This window comes from Lagopus muta, chromosome Z (genome assembly GCF_023343835.1).
Source record: "Lagopus muta isolate bLagMut1 chromosome Z, bLagMut1 primary, whole genome shotgun sequence".
In the NCBI taxonomy this organism is placed as follows: domain Eukaryota; kingdom Metazoa; phylum Chordata; class Aves; order Galliformes; family Phasianidae; genus Lagopus; species Lagopus muta.
The window spans coordinates 74,567,162-74,584,831 of NC_064472.1; the positions used below are offsets into that span (position 1 = coordinate 74,567,162).

Genomic DNA, 17,670 nt, shown 5'->3' on the forward strand with positions numbered 1-17,670 from the left:
CCCTCGGCAATCCCAACGGTGTGCAGACAACGCCAAGAAGCTCGCTCAGCAGGTTAACCTACGTGAAGCGGCCATCCTGTTCCAAACCAGAGGGGCAATAAGAAGCCCCGTTAGCTCCCGGACCTGCAGCACAACTGCCAGCCTTCCCCATGCTCTCCCCATGCCCAGGCCAGCACAGGGCAGCAGGCCCCGGGCTCAGCCCTGTCACCCGAGCTGGGCTGCTGTGGTGGCACATGCCTGGGGGGCAGCTTACAAGGAAGGAAGCCTTTCCTGCCCCGCTGTATTTCAGCCTCGTGCTCGGCCATAAGTGCAGCTCCAGGCCTCCAGACACAACCCACAGCTGCACTCAGTCTCCCTGCGGATCGCCGGGGCGCTGCTCAGCCCGCCAACCCCGGCCCGCAGCCTACGCGCGTCCCCGCGCACCACCGCCAGGGGGCGCAGCCTCCCCGCCTTCCCCCGCGGAGTGCCGCACCGCGCACGCGCGCCGTCCTCCTCCCGCCTTCCGCCACGTGAGCCGGGCGCCTCTCCTCTCCCTCCCCCCGTCACGTGGTAAAGGCCGCGCGGCGCTTGCAGGAAGTGCGCTGTCGCGAGACCGGAAGCAGCGCGGACTTCCGGCGCGGCTCTCAAGATGTCGATCGAGATCGAGTCCTCCGAGTGAGTGTGTGGCGGCGGCGCGGGGCAGGGCGGGGCCGGGCGGTCGGGCCGTGCCGTGCTTCGGAGCGGTGTCAGGGTGGGAGGTGGCCGCTGGGATCCCCTCACCGCTGCGGCTGTGGGGCGGGGCGTGGACTTGCTGTGAGCCGGGCTGTACTCCGCAGTGTGATCCGGCTGATCATGCAGTACCTGAAGGAGAACAGCCTGCACCGGGCCCTCGCCACCCTCCAGGAAGAGACGACCGTGTCCCTCAACACCGTGGACAGCATCGAGAGCTTCGTGGCCGACATCAACAGCGGGCACTGGGACACGGTGCTGCAGGCCATACAGTCGCTGAAGCTGCCCGACAAGACCCTCATCGACCTCTACGAGCAGGTGGGCAGCACGAGCAGCGTGCAACTTTCTCTCGGCCTCCTCTGCTTTACACGTGCTCTCTTATAGAACCTTTTATCGGCTCTTCTGAGCTGGCAGGGACTCACAGGCTCACAGATTCACAGAGTCCAACCTCTGGCTCCACACAGAATCACAGAATGGCCAGGGTTGGAAGGGACCTCAAGGATCACGAAGCTCCAACCCCCCTGTGCCATGCAGGGCCACCAACCTGCACATTTAATACCAGCCCAGGCTGCCAAGAGCCCCATCCAACCTGGCCTTGAACACCTCCAGGGATGGACGGGGCATCACAGCCTCTCTGGGCAGCTGTTCCAGCACCTCACTGCTCTCATAGCAAAGAGCTTACAAAGACCACACAGAACCACCTGAAAAACAAACTGTGCATCTGAGCATTGTGAGGATGCTCTTTTAGTTCCAGCAGCTTGTGGCTGTGCCTGCTGCCCTGGGGAGCCCATTCCATGCTCTCTGACCTCTGGGGAAGAATGTTTTCCTAACCCCAACTCTGCCCTCCCTGGTGGTTCATCTTTGCTGATGCAGATGCTAATCCCTTGTTGCAGGTTGTGCTGGAGCTGATTGAGCTCCGGGAGTTGGGTGCTGCCAGGTCTCTCCTCAGGCAGACAGATCCCATGATCATGCTGAAGCAGACTCAGCCAGAGCGGTACATTCACCTTGAAAACCTTCTGGCCAGATCTTACTTTGATCCTCGTGAGGTAGGTTACGCTCTTCCCATGTACTCTGCAATGTTAAGCTGTCTTGCTTGACTCCCAGCATTGCTCCAAACTGTTAAGGGCTTACAGCATATTTTCTTTTACATTCTGGGAGTAAAAACATGCAGGTTCACAGTTCCAGGTGTTTTATGAAGTGTGTAGAACTGATGTGTAATTCTTGATCACAGGGCAGCAGAACAGTGAAATGTTTTGCTGGTGCAAATTCAGGATTTGTTCTGCTGTTCTGCCACAGGGTGATGCTGTGTTCTTCATTTGATACCTCCCTTATCTTACAGATGTGAAGAAAATGTTTTGTAAACGAAACTAATGTTGCACAGTAATAATAGTAGTAGGAAGAAATGACCTCTGATTGTGTAAATCTGACATTCTTAGTGAAAGAAAACCTTAAGTGTTTGAAGGACTGGAAATAAAGACGGGGGCTGCTTGAAAATGTATTCAGTTTGGAGCAATGAAGTTTTGTCTGAAAAATAGTTAGGAGGAATCACTTCATATAGATGACTTCTCTTTAGGCATATCCTGATGGAAGCAGCAAAGAAAAGCGGAGAGCTGCTATTGCACAGGCTTTAGCTGGAGAGGTCAGCGTGGTGCCTCCATCTCGTCTGATGGCGTTGTTGGGGCAGGTAACTGGGGAAAAATCACTGTGTCAGTTTCTGTAGATCTTTGTCTTATAAGATGAAATATGGGTTAGTTCATCTTTCAACTCCATGGAAACAGAGCTCAAGTGTTGCATGTTTACATGTAGCTGAAAGTGGTCTTTTCTCCGGGGATTTGGTAGTTGCAGCAAATGTTAGCCCTCTGAATCTATGTAGTGGATTTCTCCTCGTAAATACTCAATGCATAGAGATTATTTTCAAAATAAGCATTACAACACACCATTTTGCAGTTGTACTTAGGATACCTATTGATTTTCAAATTATGCTTGTTTATGTAGACAATTTTTCATGTATTTTGTTGTTTTGTGGCTTATCTCATAACTTGTTGTACTTTCAAGCTTAAAAAGAATCTTGCCATAATTAACGTGGCCTGGCTTTTGAATTTAATCTAAGATGTTTTAGGCAGATGAGCAGCAGGTCAGGTAGTTTACGCCAGTAGGAGATCAGGCTCATCACACTCTGTACACACTGTGTCATGCTTACCAAAGGGAGAATGAAAAGGGGGGTCGTCAGGTCATTCACACCGTTCCCTTCTTATTGTGGTTATAATTTAGGAAGCATAATCTAAATCTCGTTTGCTCTTGAGTTGAACTCACTGTTTAAAAAAAAAAAAAGCTTTGAGGAGGAAGGTGTTTATTAACTGACAGAGTGGGTTTTGTTTTCAACTCCTGAAAAGGCACTGAAGTGGCAACAGCATCAGGGCCTGCTTCCTCCTGGGATGACAATCGACTTGTTCAGAGGCAAAGCAGCTGTGAAAGATGTGGAAGAAGAGAAGTTCCCCACACAGCTGAGCAGACATATTAAGGTGATTTTTGTTTACTTTGTGTATCCCTGTTTGCTTGTATCATCACTGCTGCTTCCTTCCTATGCTTTATGTTTGGAGCTACAGATTCTCCGAATTTGTCTGTTCTTTATTGCCAGTAATCTTTACCTCTTTCCCTCTCTCCTTGTTCTCTGCGCCTTCTTTCATCAAAGGAACAAAGGCTTTCCTTAACAAAGCCTGAAATAAGGAGCCTTGACAAGATTAGGTGCTCATGGGACTTGTGAATGTGGTTGAAGCATTCAATATTCCTTTGACTTCACCATAAAGAATGTTTAGGAGTTGGTTTTCTTAGTCCTCTTGCTTGTTTCTGGATAGAATTACCGTCGCTTTAAGCTAATATGCGTGCACAGCATTTCTGAGGAACGCTGAAGTTTTGATGGTGGACTTGTCAGCTAATGTAATCAGTATCTGTTTTGTCTATTCTGTAAGAATTCAGCCGTGTAGATTCCAGAAGAGGAAGAAAGCTGTGCTGTGGTGACACTGTGGTGCTGCAGCTCTCATGGTGTGGAACAGGCAGTTTTGTTACGTGGAGGCCTTTGAAATTTACCTAGCAGTCAGTCCTGTGCAGTAAGAAATTTCAGCTCAGTTTGGTAGCTCGACTGGTTTTCACAGTGATCAGAAGATACCGTGTTTCAGAAGTGTGACTTTGTGAGATTTATTTCTCGTGTTCAGTGGCAGCTTGGTAATGCTGCATTGGAATTTGTTCTGTTTTCCAGTGCTTATCTTGGATTTATGTATTGGCTAGTGAAAACGTTTTGTTATACTTATTGACCATCATCACTTCTGTTTCTTTTTCTGCTGAAAAACAAAAAAAACATCAAACGCTCTGTGAAAATGTCCCTAGAGAAGCAATGATTCCCAGTGATGTAACTTGCAATACATCAGGAATTCTGGAATCTGCTGATAGGTACCAAGTGCTGAGAAGGTATTTGTTAACATTCACAGTTCACTGAAGAAAAGCTAACCAAAATTGCTGTTTTTGTCAGTATGTAGTGCTTGGCTTAAGCATAGCATCCAGTACCAGGTGAATATATGAATACAAAAAGACCCTGTACCTTAATATTAGGTATGTGACTGCACATCTCTAGGCAACACTGGAATTTATGGCCAAAAGGAGGTTGTGATTTTCTTTTAATGTGAATTGCTTGTTGTCATTTAGGTTGCTTATCAGGCTTAATTTCTGTTCTTGTATAAAACAGTTTGGGCAGAAGTCCCACGTGGAGTGTGCTCGGTTTTCACCTGACGGCCAGTATCTGGTCACTGGCTCTGTGGATGGTTTCATTGAAGTGTGGAACTTCACCACCGGGAAGATTCGGAAGGTACGTTTGTTCTGTGGGCAGCTCAGGAGCTGGAGCAGGCAGCCTGCGTGCTTTTGTTGACTTCTGTGAGGCCGCGAAGGATGCCTGCTTGGTGCTCTGTGTTGGCCTGGGATCCTGACATTGATTTAATTCTCCCTTATCGCTAACTTCCTTCTGTGATGACACTTTTTTCCCCTTTCCAGGTATTTGTTGTTGCCCCTAAAATTATGACAACAGCATTTTCTGGTCTTTCTAAGACTGAGGTTTGATGATAAGCTATAAAATGTAGCTGGAGTTGAGGCTATCAGCATGTTACAAAGTGCTAATAGTTATGAGCGTAAAATTTTGTTTAACTTGCTGTTGATTGGTGGATCTTCTGCTTTCTTTTAGGATCTGAAATACCAGGCACAAGATAATTTTATGATGATGGACGATGCAGTGTTGTGCATGTGCTTCAGCAGAGATACAGAAATGCTGGCAACTGGAGCACAAGATGGAAAGATCAAGGTAGGAGTCCTTCCTGAGGAACTTTCTCAGGGCTGGTGACCTGAAAGACTCATTTGTCATGGTGAAATAATGTTGCAGTTGTGCGTGAATACAGAGGCACAGCTACATATTGGCTCTGACACATTGGCTTTGCTGATCGAGGTATGAAGTAACCCCTCTTGTTTCTTTCCTTTGCAGGTGTGGAAGATCCAGAGCGGTCAGTGCCTGCGGAGGTTTGAACGAGCCCACAGTAAAGGTGTTACATGCCTGAGTTTTTCTAAGGACAGCAGCCAAATTCTTAGTGCTTCTTTTGATCAGACAATCAGGTAACATGAGAAAACGTGAGCTGTAATGCAGGGGGAAATGGTGTTGGCATGAATTGGTTAAACCTTGATTTGTGTTTCATAGAGTTTAGATGCTGATAGGAGAGCTGAGTTCTGTCGGTTGGAGAGGGGCAATTTGAAAGTCTGGTCTTTCATCGTGCTTAACAGCTTTATTCCAGCTGCAGGGACACAGTGCTTCCTTACCTCTGCTGCTGCTTAGATCAACTTCAAATGTTTTATTTCCCATGAGATTCCCAACTTAAAGACAGATGTCAACCTTCAGAAGTAACGTTTCCTGTAACAAACTTAAGGACGGTAAGAAGGATTCCACAACAGGAACATTTCTTAAAAAGGCCGTGAACAGCTCAGTTGCAAACACTCACTGCCTTCAGTAGGTGATATGACATTACTTCATTCCATCCAGCATGTGTTTTTTTTTCTGCAGCAGAACAATGGGCTCTTCTTTTTATTCTATCTATTATAAATTCTCTGCATTTTTAAGATTTTTGCTGCATCTTCTCTGCTTCTCCTGATAGTGGCTGAGTGCAGTAGAACTTCCCCAAGTTCACACCCCTAGATCCACCCCCCCATTCCTCTCGGGTCAAGAGAGCTCTCAGAGGGGGGAACAAGAACAAGGACCCAAAGAACGTGTTTTCTGGGCATCAGTTCTTCCCAGCATTCTGACAGGGAATAGCAGAGACCTGGTGCTCTCAGTCAGCCAGGTTGATGCACTTGCAGAGCTTCAAGGACAGGACTTGCCACATGTTTCAGGAGGTGCCAGTACAGCTAGCTTTAGGGTGCTCATTTTTGATCTGACTGTCTCTTCAAGTGCACATAACATACAGAGACAGGCTGGTAACTGGGTCTGATTGACCCACAAAACAGAAAGCTGAAAGAGGTGTCTCATGGGCTCATCTAGAACTTGTCATGGGAAAGATGGCACCAGCCTTCTCTCAGAAGTACATGGCTCTTAGGAGGAACAAGTTCCAGAAAAGGAAATTCTGACAGTTTATAAGTTTATTACTTTTTTTTTTTTTTTGCCTTGAAGTTGACACTTGGACTGTGGAGAAAGTTGGATGAGGTTGAGGGATTTCAACCCTTGAAGACTTTCAAACTCAAATTGGATGTGAGTGACCTGACTGGACTTGGCAGCTGTTGCATTGAAGAGAGCATTGGAGTATGTGTTATGTCAGGTTCCTCGCGGCCGAATCACCGTGTGATTCTGTGACATGTGGCTCCTCTCAGAAATCACTTGCTCCAGCCCTCTCTGCATTGGATTCTCCAACACGTCCATCTCTTTTCTTGTAGCAGAGGCCCCATACTGGACATCACACTCCAGAGATGGCCTCACCTTTTCCATGTAGAAGGGAGCCCTGGTCCTCAGACTGGGCATTGCCTCATGCATGCTGCTGTGTGGTTGGGTTCCCCATTGCCACAGCATCCTGCTGGCTTTCAGTGTGTTCTTCACAAGGACTGCCAGGTCCTCTTCCGAAGATTTCTGCCACCAGTTAGTTCTTGTTTGATTCTGAAGCATGAGGTTGTGCTGCACTTTGCATTTATCAGGTCTCAGCATTGTAGTTTTTCACACCCCATCTGTCCATCTTGCCAAGGGTTCCAACTTTCTTATCTGTGCCTTTCTAAACTGAGTTATTTGTAGTATGAATTTGATTGATCCAGTGCCTAACAACTTCATGTGATTATTTTTAATTGAACGGGATTACATAACCTTAGCCTTAGCCTCCTGGTTGTGCTGCAAGCAGTAATGGTACTGCTGTAGATGAAAATGAGGGTACTTCTAAAGATCTGAAAGCAACTGCACGGTGAACAGGCATTACAAAATAGCTCAATGGAGCTATCAGTCCATACAAGTCACAGGACAGATGAACCATAGCATAGGCAGGCAAATGGTGAAGTTGCACAGCAGAAAAAAAAAAGATTATGGGAAGAGATTTCAAATGAAAAATGCTGGTATAAAGAGATACTTTTCACAGAAAGGTTTTGGTTGGTGCTCTTTTATTTTCTGTGTGTCACACAATACTGGTGGAAGTGTGCAGTGAACATTTCTATTTGTGGAGACTGTCTTAACTCCACTGGAAGAAGCCTTTCCAAGGCCCTAAGCAAGATGGTATCACTTAACAGTCAGCTTTACTGCAAGGAACCTGCTGAACAAGAGACCCTCAGAGGTCAATCCAAACTTGAATTATCAGTGCTTCCTTTGGTGGCACAGTGAAGGGAAGACAGTGCTTACCCCTTTGAAGTTTTTGTTTGGCAGATTCATAACTTCTCTCTTGTAGTCTTGCCTTCTAAAATATATTACATACGAGTCCTTGGAAGTTGAAAAGCAATGGCTTTTCTCAAAGGTTTTTACTGGAGCACACAGCATCTTTGAAAGGGATTTGTGGTTAAAAACAAATACAGTTTGGAGATTTTTGGCACTTCTTATTGCTGCCTGTCAAACGTAGCTCGGATTTAAAGTACTGTGGTGATTCAGAGTACTTCAGTTGGTCACTCACATCTGACTTCTGTTGCATGACAGGATTCATGGTTTAAAATCTGGCAAAACTTTAAAAGAATTCCGTGGTCATTCCTCCTTCGTCAATGAAGCTACCTTTACCCAGGATGGTCACTATATCATCAGCGCGTCCTCTGATGGCACGGTGAAGGTAAGGTGGTGCTCACCCTTCTTTAGAACGCGCCTCTGCTGTAAAGTGCTGCAAAGGAGACAGAGGTGGTTTGTAGATGGGAGTGGATAGAAGGAGTGTGATGGATCTTGTTTGTATTCACTGGAGTCTCAATTTTGAATTTGTCCTATTTGCCAGACTGCCCCAGTAGTGCAGTAGCTGTCTTCCAGTTTGGTTATACTAGCATGTAAACTATATACGTATTCCACAGCTGGTGAGTTAAATTTCATTTTAGATGTTGAATAAGCAGTTTTACTTCCTGTTTCTGAATGGCAGGAAAAGCCTGCTTTAGTATGTGAAGCAACACATGGACATCACTTGCTGTGGTATCAGAGAGGCTTTGCTTTTTCACCATCTTCATGTCTGTCTTGTGTAGGAAGGCTGCATGTGCAGTGGCCACACATATATTTACAGGTGCTAGCTAAAACCAGAAAGCAAGTGTGGACTTGCTTGTAAGGACAGACTCCTTAAAGAAAGGGATCCAGGCTGAATTTGGACAGTAGTAACTCACTTTTAGGTCATTCATAGAGAAACTTTTCATGGTGTCCACACTTCAAAATAATTCTTATTATTTTACAATGTGCATCCATCCCTAGTTCCCTTCAGTGGCATTAAAAAATCTGAGTCTAGTACCTCAGCTCCAAAAAGCAATTTTTGTTTACTTTTCTTTGAAGGTAATTAATTTTGTTTTTCACACTAGGTTTGGAACGTGAAGACGACAGAGTGCTCCAACACCTTCAAGTCCCTTGGCAGCACAGCGGGGACAGACATCACTGTCAACAGTGTCATTCTGCTGCCCAAAAACCCAGAACACTTTGTTGTTTGCAACAGATCAAATACAGTTGTCATTATGAACATGCAGGGTCAGGTATGTGACCTTACTGGTGTCCTTTCAGGTCTGTTGGTCACTCTAAGAACGCCAGCATCCTGGGCAGGGTTTGGACCTGATTTCTCCAATTCACTTTCATGGCAAACTGCTCTGGACGTGGTTAGCAGAGTATCTTGACTTGCAGGAAGTGGTTACTGATATGGAGAGAGATGTTTTCTAAATAGACCTAGTACTGCCTAAATGTTTTCGCCTTGAAGATGGTAATTGTGTGCCCCAATCTAATCTTGTACAATGTTTTGGTCTCTACAGATTGTAAGAAGTTTTAGCTCTGGTAAGAGAGAAGGTGGTGACTTTGTCTGCTGTGCACTCTCTCCTCGTGGTGAATGGATCTACTGTGTCGGTGAAGATTTTGTGCTCTACTGCTTTAGCACAGTGACTGGCAAGCTGGAGAGGACACTGACAGTAAGTTTGTAGCTCGAGCCTCTGCAGAGTTGATGATCTCAATGCTTGTTACCTGTGAGGTCTGCCAGAGGCTTTCTACCAGTTAGTCTTTCCCTTCTAGCAGCCACAACTGCTAGTGACTGCATTCCAGAGTGCTTGACTGCGGAATGTGCTGAGGCTTTGTTTTCTGGAACATTTTTGATCTTAACAGTTCTGAAAATGTTTCTCCCTGGGACAAGAATTAATTGGTGGAAACTGCTAAACAAACTAGAGCAAATGTTAATCTGGGCTCTAGCTGGTAGAGAATCTGTCCAAGCTGCTAGAGTTAAAGCTGCCAGGCTTAAATTTGTCTGGGATTACACCAAACAGAGGTGCCAGCTTTGAACATCAGCATTTAATGGGGAGCATTTCAGTGTAGTGGGTTCCAGCAGGTAGGAGATGAAATTGTCCTTCTGCCAACAAAAATGTAATTGCTGTGTCACAAGAGCTGGAAGTTAATGTTGTCGAAGTTCTGGTTTTTTGCTTTTACTGTATGCACAAACTGTTCTGCCCCTCAGTTCAGTTTTCCTCTACTCTAGTTTGAAAATACCTGGCTTGAGTTAATGCTAAAGAAAGGCTTCTGAAGCTTCTTCTCTGCTTCTTCTCCAGGTTCACGAGAAAGATGTCATTGGCATTGCTCATCACCCTCACCAGAACCTGATTGCCACTTACAGTGAAGATGGCCTCCTCAAGCTCTGGAAGCCATGACCTGATTTTACAAGAAGCTCTGAAGCGTGCCTGTTGTTTGCAGGGTGTTGATGTTTGTGCTTTTGCAAGGTCTAAATGCACAGAGCATGATAGTTGCTCAATTTTAGTTCAGTTTTACAGACAAAATTAGCTAGATTTTTGCTAGATAGATCAGTTGATTTGAGATTCTATACTTCTGTTTTTACCAGATCAGCCAAAGCAACTTCTGCGCGAATGATTGCTCTGTCTCCTGAAGCGTGAACTCAGGTGCTCTTCATAAACGTGAATGAGCTAGGAATTAAACATACAACAGGCTACCACAATAGAGGAGAGTACTTTCTTTCAGTAAATGATATGGGGATAAGAAGGCTTTAAATGATACGGGGATAAGAAGGCTTCCTACTTTCCACTGCTGAAACGAAGGCATATATCCTGGATATAGATAAAATCACCCTGTCCTCTGCTCGAAGACTGAACTTTTGTAGCCCGGCGTGTTTTGCTGTGTTTCATTTTCATTATGCGTAGTCACAAAGCTTCCTCAGAATGAAACAGGTTTTTTTCCCAGTTTCATAGGCTGTCCCTTTATAAAACTGCCTAACGTGGCACTGAAATGTATTTTAATTCCTATTTTGTATCTGTCATTTGTTTTCATTTGCTTCCAGGCTGGAAGGAATTCCCTGGCTAGATTCTGTCGTCAGACCAGCTGTAACTGAAACAGGCCTTGGGATCAGTATCTAAAACAGGCCTTTTTACACAGACCAAGTCCTCAGTGCAGTCATGTTGCACTTCCAGTAACACCTTGAATTTCAACTTGCCTTCCTCTTTTAAAAAGCCCGTGGCAGACCCAGGTGGGCACAGTCAGTGGTAACAGTGATACTTAGGTCCCACACTAAGGTGGAATAATCCCAGGCTCTTCTGTTTGGAACAGGTGATTGTTTGAGATGTCGGCAAACCATTATGAATGTTCACCAGAATCTTACAAGATCTGACAACAGCTCTTATAGGATGCAGCTAAAATAAATGTTTTGTATGTAATGATTGGACAAATGCATGTAGACCCGAATCTGCTGCACCTCCTGTTTTAATTTCTTGTAGAATGCTTTCTTTCAAACAGCAGCAAGTTTTTGTGACTTAATAAATGAGTTCCAAGTTAACCTCACAGTCTTTCTCAGCTGATGGGCATGACCCTGGTGCAAGTACTGACCGTCAGCCAGGGGCAACCCGTTAGCACTGCCCCGTGTGTGTGACCAGTATAAAGAAATGCAGCATTTTAGCGTAACTTCTCATGCAGCACTGCTTGCTCACTGCAAACCTAGATTTAGTTCTATGTTAGCTGTAATGTTTTATTTCCTAACCTGTTTTTTACTCCCTTAGATATAGCAATAAACTTATTTTTTAGATAGCAAAAGGTGATTATTTTTTTTTTCTGCCTGAAAATACACTGGTGTATTGGAAACATCCGACCATGTTTTTATTATCTGACTTGTTGCTGGCTTCCCTTTCAGGTTACACGGAACTGCTAATCCTCAAATGATTAAATGGTATCTTACACTGTTCTTTGAAAGAAAAGTTGTTGAATCCAATAGAACTGCCTGTCCAAATCCTGAATGTTTAAAGATTTTAAGTACATTTTCAGAGGAAATCTGGCCTTTCTTTTGTTTTTTATTTAGAAGTTTTGCAGCTTATTGCCTCAACTACCCAGGGCTTAGAAGCAGGAAATAGTGTGCGCTAATACTTGTGAAAGGACCATGGCACCACTTACCTCCTTGGCTGTGGCTGTAATATGTACAATTACTGACATGGGGCACGAAACTATGATGGTAGTCTTGAAAACACTCCTAATTGCTTCTCAGTGCAATCTTGGAAGAGATTTTATCTCTGGAGAATTACCCAGGTGTTACATGGTTTTTATCTGAATATAAGATTTCAGGAAGACAACCTTGAATGCTTGCATTAGCATTAAAGAGAGCATTGTTTGCTTCTTCACCCATGGACCTTACTTTTGTTCTTGGATTATTTTACTTAGAATTAGGCAGTTGTGTGACACGTAGGAGAGTGCAGTGTTTTTGGCACTGGGGATACTATCAAGTTTCACAGGTCCGTTCAGATCTGCTAAATCATAGTGGTTCAATCTTCCCAAAGTGGAGATAAGGAATGACTTAAGCAGCAGCTATATTCTCTATTTAGAGGGACTAAATAATCTTCAGAGGTGGCTGCTGGCCTATGTGAATCTAACTGCACGTGCTGCACAGGATTCTGAACAGTGAACTCAGGTGAGGTGGCCTGACTGTGATTCTGAGCAGCTTGGTAACAACTGTGTTCAGTCTGAGAGAAGGTGGGACAAAAAAAAACGCTTTCCAGAGACTTAAAGATGAAGGTAAAAATCAGTGATGCATTCTCCTCTTTGCCTACTGTCTGCATGAACTTAAGGAGTCCTTTTTAAGCATAGCTACTTCAGCTCCAGTTCCTGTTGATGGAACTGTTAGTTGGATAGTTGTAAATACACCCTGCAACCTGAATCATGGCAGCTATGAAAGAGCAAGAAAACCCAGATTTGAATGTCCAGGGGGAAAAGTGTAGGCTATATACTGGGTTTCACAACTAGAAAAGGCATAGCTGGCATGCTTCAGCTCTCTCTGGAGCCAGATACAAGGAGATGGAGTGGCTGAGGTGAAGAGAGGATAGTAATTTGCCTGGATCGGGCTGCCCACCGAAGCTGTGGGTGCCTCCATGCTGGGCAGTGTGGCCTAGTGGGTGCCCACCAGCCCATGGCAGGGGCATTGGAACTGGATGGGCTTTCAGATCCCTTCCAACTCATAGTTGTGCAATTCTCTGATCACTTTCCCGGGGATCGAGGTGAGCCTGGCTGGCTAGTAGCATCACGGGTCCTCTTAGTGCCCAGCTTGAAGACAGGACTGCTTTCTTCCAGTCTCCACGGACTTCTCCCAGTTGCCATCATCAGTGACACGTGGCTGTACAGCCTTGCAGTCACACCTGCCAACTCTTCAGTTGGCATCTCATCAGGGCACGGGCACGTATGTATTTATAACATTTACATGCTCACATAACTGAGTTTACTCAAATATTTATCCTCTTCTACTGAGGGTCCATCTGCCTTAGCTACACATAATCACCCCTGATCTCCAGGACCTGGGCATTCCTGAAGACACGCATTGCTAGTAAAGGGTGGCATTTGTTACGCCAGACTTCTCAGTGTCCAATTCAGGAACCTCCTGATTTTATTACGCTTTGCAGTGCTATCCTCTATTTGAGAACTACGGTACCTCTCTTAAGAAAATATGGAATCTAGAATTTCCTTGTGGTTTTGGAAAAGTGGAACTCTTTGAGGGGGTAGATAACAGCAGGACAAGGGGAAATGGTTTGAAGTGGAGGGAGGGCAGATGGAGGTTGGGTGTCAGGGGGAAGTTGTGTGCTGTGAGAGTGGTGAGGTGCTGGAACAGCTGCCCAGAGGGGCTGTGATGCCCCATCCATCCCTGGAGGTGTTGGAGGCCAGGTTGGATGGGGCCCTGGACAGCCTGGGCTGCTGTGAAATGAGGAGGTTGGTGGCCCTGCATTGGTGGGGGTTGGAGATTCATGATCATTGAGTCCCTTCCAGCCCTGGCCATTCTGTGATTCTGTGAGCTTATATAATTCCTGCACTGTGCCTTACAAATGAGGCCTTACAAAACTGTGTCTTACAAGTGAGGAAGAAATCAGGAAAGGGTGGCAGGAGAGCTGTGTGCATGAGCAAGGAGATCGTGTGCAATCTCAAAGGAAAGAAGGCCCACGAAATGTGGAAAAAGGGTCTGAGCACTTGGGAAGAATACAGGAATGTTGTCAGGGCCTGCAGGGATGCTGCAAGGAAGGCTAAAGCCCGCCTGGAATTGAATCTGGCAAAGGGGATAAAGGATAATAAAAAAGGCTTGTTTAAGTACGTTAACAGTAAAAGGAAGAGTAGGGAGAATGTGGCTCCCCTGCTAAGTGACGGGGGTGTGCTGGTAACGGGGGATGCTGAGAAGGCGGAGATACTGAATGCCTTCTTTGCTTCTGTCTTCAGTGAAAAAGCTCCCCCTCGGGAATCTGAGACCCTGGAGATTAGTGAGAGGATCTGGGGAATGGAAGACCCCCCTTCTGTCAGGGAAGAGGTGGTCCGAGAGCGCCTAGGCAACATCAATGTTCAGAAATCCATGGGACCCGATGGGATTCATCCACGGGTGCTGAAGGAGCTGGCAGAGGTGATTGCTGAACCGCTTTCGGTCATCTTTGAGAGGTCTTGGAGGACGGGGGAGGTGCCTGAAGACTGGAGGATAGCCAGTGTCACTGCGGTCTTCAAAAAGGGCAAGAAGGAAGACCCAGGCAATTATAGGCCAGTCAGCCTCACCTCTGTCCCTGGAAAGGTGATGGAACAGCTGTGCTGGATGTCATCTCCAGACAACTGGAAGAAAAGGAGGTGATCAGGAGTAGTCAGCACGGGTTCAGCAGGGGGAGGTCGTGCTTGACCAACCTGGTAGCCTTCTATGATGTTGTCTCTGGCTGGGTGGATGGGGGGAGAGCAGTGGATGTAGTCTACCTTGATTTCAGCAAGGCATTTGATACTGTCCCCCACGACATCCTTATAACAAAGCTGAGGAAGTGTGGGATAGATGAGTGGACAGTGAGGTGGGTTGAGAACTGGCTGACTGGCAGAGCGCAGAGGGTCGTTGTTGGCGGTGCAGAGTCCGGTTGGAGGCCTGTAAGCAGCGGTGTTCCTCAGGGGTCTGTGCTGGGTCCTTGTTCAACATCTTCATCAGTGACCTTGATGAGGGGATAATGGCCACCCTCAGCAAGTTTGCTGATGATACGAAGTTGGGAGGATTGGCTGACAGCCTGAAGGCCGTGCTGCCATTCAGCAAGACCTGGACAGGCTGAGAGCTGGGCAGAAAAAAACCGGATGAGGTTTAACAGAAGCAAGTGTAGAGTCTTGCATCTGGGGAGGAATAATTGCATGCACCAGTACAGGTTGGGGGATGAGCTGCTGGAGGGGAGCTCTGCGGAGAGGGACCTGGGTGTCCTGGTGGATGACAGGTTGGCCATGAGCCAGCAGTGTGCCCTTGTGGCCAAGAGGGCCAATGGCATCCTGGGGTGCATTAAAAAGAGCGTGGCCAGCAGGTCAAAGGAGGTGATCCTCCCCCTCTGCTCTGCCCTGCTGAGGCCTCATCTGGAGCACTGCGTCCAGTTCTGGGCTGCCCAGTACAAAACAGACAGGGATCTCTTGGAAAGAGTCCAGTGGAGGGCCACCAAGATGGTGAGGGGCCTGGAGCATCTCTGCTATGAGGAAAGGCTGAGTGAACTGGGTCTGTTCAGCCTTGAGAAAAGAAGGCTGAGAGGGGACCTGATCCAGGTCTGTCAGTATCTGAGGTGTGGGGGCAGAATGGCGAGGCCGGACTCTTTTCAGTGGTGAGTGGAGACAGGACAAGGGGAAACGGCTGGAAACTGCAGCATAGGAAGTTCTGCACCAATGTGCGAACTTTGTACAGGAACAGGAACAGGAACTTCTGTACAGTGAGGTGACGGAGCACTGGAACAGGCTGCCCAGGGAGAGGGGGAGTCTCCTTCTCTGGAGATGTTCAAGACCTGCCTGGATGCAGCAGTTTGTAAGAATGGAGATACACTAGATTCCTGGGGAAAAAACTAAGTCAGGCCTCTGCCTGCCTGATGCACAGCGGAAAGAATCACTGTAATGGAATAGAAACTTGACTGTGAATTTGGTGTTCTCAAATCTGAAACACTGCCAAGATGATTGTGAATGTCACCTCAATTGGGCAGAAGCTGGATAACTGCAGGTAGTCACAGAAACAGCTATTCTGTGCTGCTCTGTCATCAGTTTTATCAGTTGTCTATCCTACATAAAAAAAGTAGTCAGAAAGAAATTGTCCTGTTTCATTTTTTTGAGTGTTTTGCTGCTTGCTATAAATATATTGTGCTTACTGGAAGAGGCCAGTACAAGAAAGACAGCTGTTGGAGAGGGTCCAGAGGAGCCCCAAAGATGAGCAGGGGGCTGCAGCATCTCCCTACAAAGACAGGTTGAGGGAGCTGGGCTTGTTCAGCATGGAGAAGCTGCGGGGTGACCTCAGTGCAGCCTGCGGTACCTAAAGAGAGCCTGCAGACAGGAGGGGAGTCAGCTCTTGGAAAGGGGAGATGGCAGCAGGACAAGGGGAAATGGTTTGAAGTGGAGGGAGGGCAGATGGAGGTTGGATGTCAGGGGGAAGTTGTGTGCTGTGAGAGTGGTGAGGTGCTGGAACATCTGCCCAGAGAGGCTGTGATGCCCCGTCCATCCCTGGAGGTGTTGGAGGCCAGGTTGGATGGGGCCCTGGGCAGCCTGGGCTGCTGTGAAATGGGGAGGTTGGTGGCCCTGCCTGTGGTGGGTGGGTTGGAGCTTCGTGATCCTTGAGGTGCTTCCAGCCCTGGCCATTCTGTGATTCTGTGTGTGAAGCCTCACTGTTTACTCAGTATCATGCATGAAACTAAGGGTTGGGTCCTTTTTGGCAGTGTTTTTTGGTGAAGCCTTGCACCCAGTGTACTTTTTTGTCTCCATAGAATCTTCATTTTCTTCATATGTATGTTTACTACCTTCAAAATGAACTTATGTTTCACCTCCCGCCTCACTGATCAGTGAAATGAGTTGAGGACTGTTGGATCTCCTCTGTACCCCTCTCGGTTTGTGGCTCTGTAGTCAGGTGTTGTGGCTGCTTGCTGTCCCACGATCATGAGTAGTGCTCTGGCAGGACAGTGCCTGCCTTTGAGGCCCGTACCACAGCTCTCCTATCCGGTGTGCAGAGGCTGGTGATTGCCCTGCAGTCGCAGGTCAGTACAGGTTGTCTTGTCACTGTGCTGCTACCAGATCTGACTGAGGCTCTCGGAGCTCTAGGCAAGCAGGCTGCCGCCTTCCTGAGTCTGATCTGTTGAGAATTCAGGACAGAAATGTTCCTGCAGCAGCAGGCAGTCCAAGCAGATAGCCTGAGTGTTCAGTGAGGGACACACCAACGCCTGCATGTTCATGCAGTCTGTGTAAAACATGCTCTTTGGTGGCAGGGGACCAGTGGGCTGCTGTTATTTATCTTCCATTCCCTTGAGGCAGACAGCCAGAAACAGATGTCTGCCTTCATGGTGTTTGTCTGAAGTACACAGAAGTGGGGGTGCTCCATTTTTCCTATAATCCTATCAATGAGAACTGAGATGTGTTTGGGAGGAGGGAAATGCAACCTCTACTGGTTCCAAGCTGGTTTCAAAACCATTTTAACCAGTGGTACTTCTGGCTGCTCTTCCTGCAGTAGCAGCAGCACCTTTTCTGGGCTGCTCTGCCAAGGCTCATGGAAGCCCTCAGAGGCTAGATGTGACCCTATTCTCTGTGTGAGCCGAGGTGTCCACACAGAGCAGGAATTGGCCACCAGTCCTGAAACTCAATCAAGACCAGCAGCATTACCTCCACTGCATCAGTGCTGCTGCTGAGATCTACACTTCCCCAAGAATAAAAGCTTGGGCAATATTTTGACACAGTTCACAGCCCTGTGAACTAAGACAGCCTACTGCAATCCTCAGGATACTGCACTGACAGTCCTTAGGTGTTTTGGTGGTGACTGATGCAAGGGAAGAAACTAG

General features: G+C 46.8%; 1 protein-coding gene across 1 annotated transcript; it reads left to right on the forward strand.

Moving 5' to 3' along the window:
- Positions 1 to 544: 544 nt before the first annotated feature.
- SMU1 (SMU1 DNA replication regulator and spliceosomal factor) lies at positions 545 to 11,973 on the forward strand. Its single transcript, XM_048930531.1, has 12 exons — positions 545 to 654; positions 816 to 1,026; positions 1,602 to 1,754; positions 2,282 to 2,392; positions 3,102 to 3,230; positions 4,448 to 4,567; positions 4,937 to 5,053; positions 5,231 to 5,358; positions 7,892 to 8,018; positions 8,737 to 8,904; positions 9,175 to 9,327; positions 9,955 to 11,973. Exons 1-12 carry the CDS (start codon positions 629 to 631, stop codon positions 10,051 to 10,053), a joined length of 1,542 nt encoding a protein of 513 aa, XP_048786488.1. The 5' UTR covers positions 545 to 628; the 3' UTR covers positions 10,054 to 11,973.
- The last annotated feature ends 5,697 nt before the right edge of the window (positions 11,974 to 17,670 follow it).